This window comes from Notolabrus celidotus, chromosome 3 (genome assembly GCF_009762535.1).
Source record: "Notolabrus celidotus isolate fNotCel1 chromosome 3, fNotCel1.pri, whole genome shotgun sequence".
Classification (NCBI taxonomy): domain Eukaryota; kingdom Metazoa; phylum Chordata; class Actinopteri; order Labriformes; family Labridae; genus Notolabrus; species Notolabrus celidotus.
In genome coordinates, this window is record NC_048274.1 from 17471431 (window position 1) to 17484337 (window position 12907).

The window sequence follows — 12907 nt, forward strand, 5'->3', positions numbered from 1 at the left end:
ATTTTACCATCGCTGTTGTTTTCTGTCTCAGTGTTATTTTGTGAAGCACTTTGAGCTGCATGTTTATATGTATGGAATGTGCTATATAAATAAAGTTGAGTTGAGTTGACTTGAGTTGAGTTGAGTTGATTACAAGGCAGAAAATGGCATTAAATGTTTTCAAATGAAATAAAATGGATTGATATAAATGTCCTCAAAGTTGCTGGATGGACTGCTGTAATTACTTCATTCAGTTTGCATTTCATGAAAACTCAGAAAGCTGTAGCTCATGCTCCAGCACCATCAACAACTTGTTCTTTGGGTTGCTCTCTTGCTCAAAGTGTGTGCTTACCATCTTTTGCAAGGAAGTCTGGTCCTTCTCTCCTGAGGAGGATGCTCGCAAGCTGAGCCTGGCTGGCTAAGCAGTCAGAGTCCTGTTAGCACATGGACAAAAACATGTTAACAGATTACAACTGCTAAAAAAAATATGAAAGTGATTTCTAAAATTTGGAACTGTTTTATTACACAGCATTTAGTTTTTAACAGCTACATTAAGGTCCCTTAAACATAGACAAAGCTCCTACTTGCATTTTGAGTTGTTTAAGTGCCCCTGTGGACAAAGACACACCCTTTGATGATTTTCTAATGTCTGTGTCTAAATCTCAATCTGCTTTCTCTTGACAATGTATCACTCATGATTAGATCCTGTGTCTTGTTTGCTTTAGTTGGCCATAAAAAGCCATAATGTTAATTTCAATGTCTATTTCATTGTTAGTTAAAAACTGCTCAGGATGATGACTGGGATATATTCATTATTCAGTACTTCTAAAACTATGTTATATTATATTTTGTTAGCTTCTACATACAGGCAGTCATCCTTAAAGCTGCTCTGAGAAGCTCTCTTGTTTTAATTTTAGCTTTCCCTGTTGAAAAAGAGGTACATCTCACTTTGATGGTATGTTTCGTCCTGTTCATGTGTAGGTAGTGTTTTCTGATGAGCTTGTTCTTCCTTTACTGTAAAACATATCACTCATTGGGAATATTTAAATGTAAAAACAAAGCTGTTGGTCCTGACTATGAAAACACAGAAAACCATGTCAAAATATTCAACACAGCTAAAGATCGCACAGTCTGCAGGTAAACCATGTCAAATTGGTTTGCATGGCTTGAGTTAGTAGAGTTAGCTCCACCACTACCAATCTTCAGTCCTCTTTGCAGGTTTGAATCGAGCCTAGGCCGCCCCTCGTGGGCTACAGCCGCTGTACGTGTGGTGTGCAACTTAACGACTAGGCCACACCAGAGCCACATATCTAGAGCATTGCAGTATTATGGGAGTAGGCCTTAAGCGGGAATACAGCCCCAGCTAGTGGCAGGTGGCTGCATTACAGCTTTGACACGATGTATCACTGACATTTTAGACCTACAATAATAAAAATATGAATATGTAATTTGCCGGCTAGTGGGGGTAATCGTTAGACTACTAAACGGACATATGCATGCTGCAAATTTTCTCATCTTCACCTCTCCCATAGCAGTAGATACAGACATTAACAGTTACTATATAGAGGTAGTTTGTCTTGTTGTTGATGGTCTTGTTATAATTTAATCAACAGTCTGGAACATATGGCTTTGCAGATTTTAAGTCTGACCTCTCTCTGACCGAGTAGACAAATTAGCCATGTTGAACTTTTCCAATGTGATCACTTAAGAGCTTTAAATATTTAGGTTCAGAGCTAGATTAAAAAGGGCCGTCAAGAGCACTCAAAAGAGTTAGAGATTTAAACGAAGGAAGAAACAGTGCATAGAGTTGATCTTTCCAGGAAATAATGAGGCAACTTTTTTTTTACAATTCTCTGAGGAAGAGGCAGGCGGATAGTTTGAAGTGGATTTCTGAATCATTTCAGATAAAAGACAAGAAAAGGGTTGTTTTATTTGATTAATGAGAAGAGGTTCAAAGTAATGTGATGTCTTTTCATGTTATTTTATTGTCTTTCAAGTTCAACATAAGAACAGTTGCAACTTCTACATTTTGTAAAACCAACTAAAGAGATTAGAGATTTTCTGCTGGTTGTGAAAGACTGATTCATGTTCCACTTTGCTTCAGTCCTTGTCAACGCTGACTCCCACTGTTTATCTTTTGATGGTTGCTGACAGTTATGTGGCTCTTTTGATACACAGTATACGCTTTGGTTCACCTGAGACTCTGACTTATGCACTGATTCATGACAAGCGTACCCACGCAAACACTACAAAATATGTATTTATTGTAATATATTAGAATGACGTATCCAACCTGAAGGAGCTCTGTCCTAAAGTAACCTGGGTCTCTGCCATAGACAGAGCTTCAACGTTGCTACTGAGGAAAGTATTTACGACTGATTCTAGTTGTTGTAGTTGGGAAAGTCCTGAGTGTAACACAAGGAGCGCCCACTACTTAAACATGTTTATAACCAAGCCTAATATGGTAACACTTTACAATAAGGGTATGAATCTCAATGAGTCTCTTACCTGGTTAAATAAATAAAGAAGATACATTTTATACTTAATTAATGCTTGAGTAATAAATTAGTAATAAATAAGTCATGACTATTTAATGCATGAATGAATGTAGAATCATTAGTTCCTATTGCTCACTATGAACTAATAATGAATACACTATGGGCCTTATTTAACCAATCTAAAGCAGATAGGATGCAAAGTGGGGCGCAGTGTGCAAAGAGGTTGAATTATTAAAAGTTTTTATTTGGAAAGTGATTGATCAAATAATTGATACCATATTGAACAGATTATGCATTAGTCATTAAGTTGTTAGCTGCAGCCCTAGCAGCCTTTGTCACCCGTGTATGAACGTGTATCTGAGTGGGTGAATGTGACATGTCGTGATCTCAAGACAAGATAAGTTTTTTAAAGCTCCACAGAAAAATAAGAGATTATTGTAGATGTGTTTCTTTCTAGTTTTACTACTGTATTTAATGGTTTCTGTTCAAGTAAAATGAATATTTTATTTATTTTTGTGTGCTACATATACTGAATTATATACACTATATCCTGAACACATGCAGTTCATCAATAGCTGTGTTTGTTTAAAATACTACAGTTTTATCAGCGTAAACAGTGCATTCCCGTTAAGATATTTAATAATACATTTTTGCTAGGAATTACATTTGTGATTTTAAAGATAGCTGAAAAACTGAACTTCACTGCCAATTGTCAATCGCAACATGTTGTGATTGGCTGCTTCTCTCTTTCAGAGAATGAACTCACATGAAACTTCTGGATGATCTCATGGGTGGGCTTGTGCAGCCACTCCTCCACGCTGATCTCTGGCTGTTGCTCCAGGTCCGAGGCGTTAGGTGTACTTGTCTGTCTCTTCACCTTTGAGTGCTTTGGCAGCTCCAGCTCTTCAAAGCTCTTAAACTCTGGGATCCTACAAACACACACACACACAAACACACACACACACACACACACACACACACACACACACACACACACACACACACACACACACACACACACACACACACACACACACACAAATTACCTTTTGTATGTTGTTTCTGTTGGTTTTTACAATTTGATTTCCAATTGTCCTAATTGAAACTAACAACAACACAGGAATTAATCCTTTTGTGTTTTACTCTTAACCCAAAACTTATTTCTGTGACCTGAGAATGTTAACTTTGGTAATCAAGTCTCTACCTCAGTTTAAGTGCAGAGTGGCTTCATGAACAATAATCATATGTGTATGAATATCACATGAAGTTTTCCTGTGCAACATGTAAATGTGTCCCGAGCTTTTGGAAATGTCCTGCCAAGAGTCAGAATAACTGAAGCACTGGCCTCTTACAAACTAAGCATTAAGTCTGGAGGATGCGCTTACTCTGCCTCGTTGACACGCAGAAAGTCCAACTGCTCCACCACAGCTCCAGATATCAGGGTCTAACAGGTGCAGGAGGAAAAATACACAATGCATGTTTCATGAAATAATTTTCTATCAGGGAGGCTGCAATACACAAGGGATTTGACAGTAGTATACTTTTAGGCAGGGGCAAAGGTGAAGTCTGAGTTAAAGTAACTCTCAGGAGCAGAAGAGCAGAGACTGTGAGGAGGCAGAGCTGAATAAATCCTTAAGAGGATTTTTTTGGGGATGACTGAGTATACAGAACAACCATTTGAATTGTGCACCACATCACAGATAACTCATGCAGTAAAAAGAGGTGAAACAAGTTCACCATTTTAAATTTTACAAAATGTGTACAGGAGTGGTAGCAAGCAAGTGTCTAACAGGGTAAAAGCAGAAGTTTGAGTCTGTTAAAAGCATAACAGCGTGGGAGGAAAGAGCGCAGTTCAATACCACTTGCTCCTGTGGTCTAAATGTGATATTAGCCATTCTAACTGAAGTCAGCTGCGAAACAAAAATACGAGACGGAGCAGAGGAGTAGACCTGTTCCCCATAACAATGAGATGATGAAGAGGAGAAGTGTTTCAAAGCTGGAGGAGTTAGCTGTGAAGTGAATAGCAAATAGGGCAAAAGGAAGGAAGATCTTTAAGGGGAAAAAAGGTTGATATGAAGAAGTCTCTGGTGAAAACCACAAACACACTGGGAGAGAAGTTCGGCTTGGAAGACCTGTCATAAGTTTGACAAAGCAGTTAGTTAAAGTTGCCAAAGCAGAAATACTTCCAGTTCTAGCTTGAGTATATTTTCCTGCTTTTTACCATAGTGAGGAGTGTCTTTTTAAAAACCATGACACTTAATCCTAAAAGATGGCCATGTTAAGAGGAATTATCTTCAGGAAACTGTTAGTGGTTAATTGTAAACTCATGATTCAGTTAATAAATGATTTAAAGCTGTTGTTCTTTCAGCACAAAGACATGCACGTTTTCATTTTTTAACCAGCATTTAATTATTTTTTATAATCAGCAGTGGTAAAAATAAGATCTATTTACAGTTATTGTTAACTTATCTCACAGATTTTAAAAAATCCTCAGCATGTATTTGACATCTCTGTTGTCTTCACTTGTTGAAGTTTAATGTTGACTTTTGTTTTCACTCTGTTTTTGGTCTCCACCAGCTCCAAGGGAAATATCTGACTTATCAAATCAGATATTTCAAATCAAGGGCTGGACTGGCGAAGTTTATACAACAAACCCTGCAATGAATTATTGTTATTTTGAAAATAAAAATATCGATTTTACGGTATCATACGCTTCTATTGACTTGTGTTTATTTTAAATTTGACAATTACACACAGAACAACTCATAAAGTTTAAAAATGACACACATGATTTCATCAGTACAGAGAGGAGCTGAGATAATAGTTCAGATACTTTTACTACATGAATAATACACAGACGTAACTGGTCAAATAGAAGTCACATTAAATAATAGATTTGATTGAATCAATAATAAATACTTAGAGATTCATTATTTTGTATATTTTGCTACAAAAAGCTTTGCAGGATATCAGGACCTTGTTTAACATCTTAATCTTAATAAATGGACATGTATGAGATGGGATGGGGGCAGATTATATTCATCAGACGCAGAGGCTCTGTGATGTGATTCATACAGTATATGCTACTGTACAGCTCTGTGGGTTTATTTACATAACATTCAACATTGAAAATGTTTATTTATACATATTAATATAGCTGAGGATATAAACTGCCTATAGAAAACAAAGTCATGTCAGAATTAGGATGACACGTTCCAGCACATTTAAAGCTGAAGCTCTGCACACAACCTGTTTCTGATCAGGTTAGCTTTATTAAATAAATTAGCATGATAATCTCAGTAGGTTAAAGGAGAGCTATCTTTGTGAAACTGCAACTCCTCTTTAAAATACAAAGAACCGATGTTCCCCTTGCTGTTTCTTCAAAGTTCACCCCTCAGTTCTCTAAAGAAGTCTGTTTTGGTGCTTTTGCAGCGTTCAGGCTGAATGCTGACGCTGCTACTCAAAGCTTCAAATGCTACTCGGTGGGTGGATGTGATTGCAGTGACTCTGCTTATAACATTGCATACATACCCTCTGTGATTTTTCATTTCAATTTGTTATGTGGTTGAAAATGTATGAACAGTGACCCCTTTAATCTAAAGGAAGACATTACAATGTCTGTTAAAATGCTGGGGCCCTGTCTGACTCCCTCTTGTAGTCTGGTTTAATATAATTCATAGTATTTGATGTGCTCATTTCATTCGCACCCTCATGTCACAAACAGTATTATAATATAAACGGATTAGCCTTTTTTATGCAAGCATTGACTGTAAAATAAGTTTCACTTCAGTCCTCTCAGTAAGCTGAAGGATACATTAGAGGGCTCGACCTCCAGTCTATTAATTCACCACTTAATTTGTTATGTTCCCACAAAGTCATTTCAATTTCAATTTATATTTAACAAGCCAAATGAAACTTAAAGCAACAGTTTCCATCTCTTTTTAAAAACCAAGTTTAGTCTAAGCTTCTTGGAAATGTGTTCATGTTTCATGACCAATTCTTTTTTACAGTTGGTGTGATGCGCGTCCTCATCCAACAGAAAGTAATTAAACATGACGAAACAGAAGAATCAATACAGGAAAGGAAAAGTTTTAAATTGGATCCACAAACCTGAAGTCTGTCCACATGAACTTTGACCCCTCCGATGTTGCCTTTCTTGAAGGAGGCCAACATGTCAAGGACAGGGTTGAAGCGACTCCCCCTGAACAAACAGAGGTAAACATGCTACAGTTTCTAGTTTCCCCACATAACAAAGTACAGTAGAGTGAGTCTGTCCAACTCCGAGTCAACATTTGTGTTAAGTACTTTCAATGAACTTTTATCAAACACTTTATCGGGGAGAATAAAACAATTCTGAATGATTCAGCTCATTTCAAACACACCCTCGCTGCATTAACCACCCTGCTGTCGTCTTTTATTTAGGTCTCCATCGCGATCGATGAAAAGCTAATGACTATTGAGTTGCTTTGTGTGAGTCCATTGACTCATTCAACATGCTGCAGTGTGGTTGTTTAAGTGTTGTGTCACATTTCACATATGGCTTCCTGTATAATGGTTAATACTGCTGTAATCAGCCCACCAGTCAGCCTATAGTGATACAGATGAGAAGCATTATCAGCCTTTCAGAAAGCAAATATAGTCACATCTCAAGGGATTAAGAATAATGGTACACAGAGAAGAGACGAGAGACGATGAGAGGAAGCGATGGAGAAATGTGGGATTAAAAACTGTCCTGGACTGCATTGTGACTGTCAGGACGTTTTATTCATACTTTAGCCAGTATCTGACAGGAAAACAGAGATAGAGGATGATGAATAGAGATATAGAAAGAGGAGAAAGCCATCAGGAAACAGAAATATAAATACACATATCAAAAAAAGGTGTATTATGGAGCGTGTATATTACTTGATGTTATCCTCGCGAATGAGAACCAGGAAGAGAGGACGTCCCTGCATCTTCCAGCACTGTTTGATGAACTGCAGGGCATTCTACACACACACACACACACACACACACACACACACACACACACACACACACACACACACACACACACACACACACACACACAGAAAGAGAAAGAGAAAGAGAAAGAGAAAGAGAGATACAGTCAGTGTAGAATGGGGCATGATGCTGGTTTAATTAGCTTTCAGTTTTAAAGGGTTTGTTTTGGGAGAAACTACATCAGAGCTCCAGCTATCACACCACTCAGTTTAAATAAAGTTGAAAAACTGAAGATTAATTTGTTTTCCAAGTACAGTCTGACATGTTTCTTTGACTACAACAGTTTTTCTTGAATGGTTCTACATCAAATGGTGGCATTCAACATCTATTATGCCACTGAAGTCTGACTGTGTTCAGATTGAATTGTTGCTATTTTTCCAAATATGTACTTTTAGAAAAAAGGTCCAGCTCTGCTGATTAAATATATTATATTTAGTAGAGATAGATCCATGAGATTTTAGAATGATCTGTATCGCCCAATGCCATGCGTTTAGGAGGCAAATCTCACCATTGTCTTTTTTCCCATCCTAAATGACAGCATATCAAATCTAAACATGGCTGGTGTTTCATATAAATCCTGTTATGATGTATAGATTAATGCAGCTTTAGTTGATTCTGACATAAATATCACTCATGTTGTGAAATCTATAAGCTAATGTATTTTTGTATTTCAGAAATTAATTAAAAAACGTTTAAAAATGTTACAAGCTACGGTAACCGTGTATATGAGATTGTGATGTACATGAAATAATGGGACTATAAATTACTTTGTATTCTTTGTTTGTTTGTTTAACCCATATGATTTACCTTGTATTTGTAAAGAAATTAAGAAGTCCCTTGTGACAATATTTTACTGAGCCACATATTTTTCTGTAATATATATTTCATAAAATGCTCATTCAAGTTCAGCAATTTTATTTCTCATTTGCTATTAAATTAATTCATTTTTATAGTTCCAATTCATGTTACTGTTACTGTTATTCATGTACCTCAAGACACCTTTTATTTTATCTAATTTAATTTATTCTTTATTTTAGCGGGGAGGACCCAATGAGACAGAGGTCTCTTTTTAGGGGTGCCCTGCAGCAATACAATTAAATACAATTACAAAATACAAAAATACATATAAACACAGTTAAAAATAATCACAGATACATTAACAAAGCATTCATGCTTGTAGACCCAAACCTTTCTGAAATGCTTTCATGTTTTAAAACAATTGCAAGTACTTTCTTTGAGTATTACAGACACTACTTCTTTAAAAACACCATAAGATATCAGAGAGGGTAGTTAAGCTGCGATTTGAAAGTTATTCCATATAATGGGAACAGCAATACCAAAAGCAGGCTTTCCCCATTCAATTCTGAACCTAGGTGTTTTGAAAGTAACCCAGTTTTGAGATCTGGTTCGATGTGTTTTGAAACAAGAGACTAGTCAGGTATGGAGGGAGGACCTTACAAAAAGAGCACCTCTTGGCTGTTCACTTTTTTAGATGATTTAATAGGTTCAACATGTCTCCATCATTAGCACAGGACTTGGTATCATTTACTAAGTAACAATGGTGAGTAATGATTATAGAGACTGTTGGGGTCCAGGCAAAACTCCACAGGTGGTCCATTGCAGCACACACTGGACTCTGTCGCTCTGACTCACTAGTCTGCTCTGCTGGATAAGATAGCTAATGCTTCACATCAAAGAATGAACAGCATAATGTAATGCTAGCAGGAGTTATGTTATTCATGTGTCTCTCCCCCATAAACTAGATTAGCAGCATGACTTCATTTACTTTTGTATTCAGTCATCATTATCTGCTGCACTTACCACCGTCTCCTCCTCTTTTATAGATAACTCCTCTTCCTCATTCAGTGAGGGATTTTTACTGAGAAACTTTCGCACAAGAATAATGTGCATGAAATACTTCGCAGTGCAAGGAGAGTGAGTGCTGTCAGATGGCCCCCCCCTGGGGAGGTTTCATCTTAAGCCACTGCTATGGTTTAAAGCCGTTGGGGACCCTCTGCTGGTCTGGGGCCCCAAGCAGTTGCCTGCCTTGCCTAATGACATGCAGCAACTCTTACAGAGGTATTGAAAACTTTTAAAATGGCACAAACCTAGAGCAGAACCAGACTTGAATAAGTTTAACGAAAAACTAGCTAGCTCAGGTTGGGTACACAGTGAGAGATAATCAAGCCTATTTTGGACCGGATTTCCCTCACCATGACAGAGATTATCTTGTGGTGTGAGTTATAAGAGGGATCATACTACCTGCAAATCAACACAATTATCTGTTTTGCTGTGGACTGTACCCACTGGAGGGATCTTTGACTTTAGGTCAGTAAGTTCAATGTGTTTTATGGACAGTAGGAAGGGTGGGATTCCAGTCCTGAGGCTCTACTAGCCAGCTCGCTTTTGTGCATATCTTGGCTGCACAAGCGCGATATGTCAGCACCAGTGGAGGTGTTCTTTTTGCTTCATATCTCACAATGGGCGAAAATGAAGGCACTGTCCACTCTGTATATGGTCAATGGGGCAAAATAATTGTTAAGGGCCTCTGACTCTTTACCTTCTGCTTTGGTGCCTATTGTAGTGACAGGCGACTGTCTAACTGGAGCAATTATATGAAAAGGTGACAGTCTCCTGAGGTACTTACAAAGTCTATTGTCATGAATTAATAGGCACAATTAGAATCAACTTTTCCCCCGGACCATGGTATAAATCTCAGTTATTTAAGCATTGGTAAGCTCCATAAGTGTGACCCTGTCTTACCTTTATGTCATCAATCAACAGCATAACATCTTGGGACAAGTAAAAGTCACTTAGATCAAACACTATTGGATAGCACACCACCGTCTTGCCCAGGATGCGATAAATCTGTAGGGAGACAAACAACACACACACACACACACACACACACACACACACACACACACACACACACACACACACCGACGCAGAGATTGCATTAGAAGACGGATGGCTCACAAGAAACCACATATACATTATTCTGCAGTGTCTAAAATAAGTCATCAATCCTGAGACAGGGGGAACACAGAGGCTACACAACCACTGCTGACACACACACACACACACACACACACACACACACACACACACACACACACACACACACACACACACACACACACACACACAAACTCACACAAACACATAGAATGGACACACAAGAAGTCCAAATGCCCCTATCACACATAGGAGTTGTCAAAGGTGCAAACACATATACTCAAGCAGACACACTGATGACTATAATGCCCTCTGGCAGTCTGCCATCTTTCCCATAAACGTTCCATTATAATATTGTCTTTGCAATGTGTCGGGAGCCGTGATTCATTTGTTTGGCAACGTCTTTGTTTGAGGAAGCCGCTACAGCTTAACTTATTCTGTCGTGCTATGACCTTCATTTGGGAGACACTGCAAACATCAGAAAGATACACACACACACACACACACACACACACACACACACACAGACACACTCACTCGCACGCACACGCACGCACGCATGCACGCACACACACACACACACACACACACACACACACACACACACACACACACACACACACACAGAGGGAACTCTAGAAACACAATTCCTCATCCACATAGAATGCACACACACGGACACACACACACAGACTGCCTGGAAGCAGCTTAGCATATTAAAATGCAATAAGTCCTGCGAATAAGCAAAATCTATTCAGCATTCACTGATGCACACTGTATGTCTGCAAATGAGGGAAAGTCTTGGAAGAGAATATTTTCGGTTTCTGTGCTAACTGTCTGAGCTGCAGACTTCTGCACAGAGCTCAGAAAATGTATGCAGATCAATATGTGGGGGATTGCTCGTGGTCACACATGATCTGTTCGGCAGGTCAACATGGAGTTTACAAACAGCATATATGAGCCTGTTAGAGGCGAACTCACATGTGTGTAGGTGTGTTTTCAAATGTGTTTACCTTGCAGGTCCCAATGCAGCCCACTGGTCTCTCTGGACGCCCACTCAACCCCAGCTTCTTGTTGATGGCGAGGAAACGGTAAGCCTGCAGAGAGATCACAGCATCACATTGCTATTCTTTCTGTTTCCAGAGAAAACTGCTATCTACATCTACAGTGCCTTTCCCTGCGATGGTATCAGCATTGCTTTGAGATTAAAAACATCACATTTGATTTGAAATGTCATGCCTCACAGTGCCACTTCAAATTCTAATGAAAGTGTGACTCCATCATCTGTCGGTCACACTGAGACATTTCTGTTGTTGCAACTCATAAACTGAAATTACCTCCATATGGCAACACCTCCTACTGATATTAGCTGTGTGTAAAGTTATGAGACGTGTTGATAATGAAAGGTCCCTGTGCTGCCATCAGCGACATGCTTAGTGGACCAAAGCAGGCCCATGGGCCCTGGAGCTGATAACACTGTTGTACTGTCACGCAGAGACCCATAAAGAGAGACACTGATACCTAGCTGCGCTCTCATTAGGATGAATAAACAACAGCATGCTGTTTGGTACTTTCTATGAGAGCCACTTAGCATATAATAGCCGAAAATATCACTCTCAAAATGAGCTGGTGGTACTTTGCACTAGGCCCGATCCCTTGTATCTATTGCCACCTGTTATGCTCCCTATGCTGGCATGGCTGTAGAGTAGAAGATTTAATGATACATTTTTAATGTTTTAAGACATTAGACTGTTTTCTGTGAAACTAAAGACAGTTTCAACTTGTTGATTGCTTCGGCTAAAATGAAAACCGTTGCAAGCAGTTTTAATGAGCTGTAGCTAGCTACGTTTTTAGCTCTGCTGCTGCTTTTTTTAAATGACTATGTGCATGGACAGATTTGGAGTAAAGAGACTAAGTATTTTGCACACTCTTTTCAGTTAACATTTAAATTTGTTTGAAATCAGAGGGGAATCAGGTCCTGACATCCAAGACCTAGTTTCAACCAGTTTTCAGCTCTTGATAATACAGCTTTGACATCAACATGTCAGAGAACCCATTTTTGTTTTTTATTTTGATATATTTTTTATAATATGGGTCAAGGAGGACAGAAGTGATTATTATCATGACATTTCTTAAAAATAATTTTGCATAGACTGTCATTTAACTACCGTCAATACAAAGGCAATATTTCAACGTGTTTCCTTTTTCACACATTTTCATTCCAAAAGTTATAAATAATGCTCATTAACAATTCATTTCATTGTTTTAACAAACTTTAACAAACCATGTAAAAGCTTGTTTAACCACAGTGACAAAATGTAACACAACTCACTCTAAATGAACACAATGACACATAATACACTCCGGAAACTTCTCCAAGCTGGAAAACATCCACAAAGCTATCAAGTGTATTGACTGGGGCAAGTCATTTACTCTACATGAGATGATCTGTCTATTATTTTGACAGA

General features: G+C 38.4%; 1 protein-coding gene across 1 annotated transcript in view; it reads right to left on the reverse strand.

The window, feature by feature from the left end:
* phkb (phosphorylase kinase, beta) overlaps positions 1-12907 on the reverse strand; it is a 168133-nt gene that overhangs the window by 16114 nt on the left and 139112 nt on the right. The window contains exons 18-24 of the mRNA XM_034680805.1: positions 11453-11536; positions 10245-10349; positions 7383-7465; positions 6588-6678; positions 3863-3921; positions 3244-3406; positions 332-413 (exon numbers count right to left, since the gene is read on the reverse strand). Of these exons, the coding sequence (XP_034536696.1) occupies positions 332-413; positions 3244-3406; positions 3863-3921; positions 6588-6678; positions 7383-7465; positions 10245-10349; positions 11453-11536 (667 nt within the window). The remainder of the gene's footprint in view (positions 1-331; positions 414-3243; positions 3407-3862; positions 3922-6587; positions 6679-7382; positions 7466-10244; positions 10350-11452; positions 11537-12907) is intronic.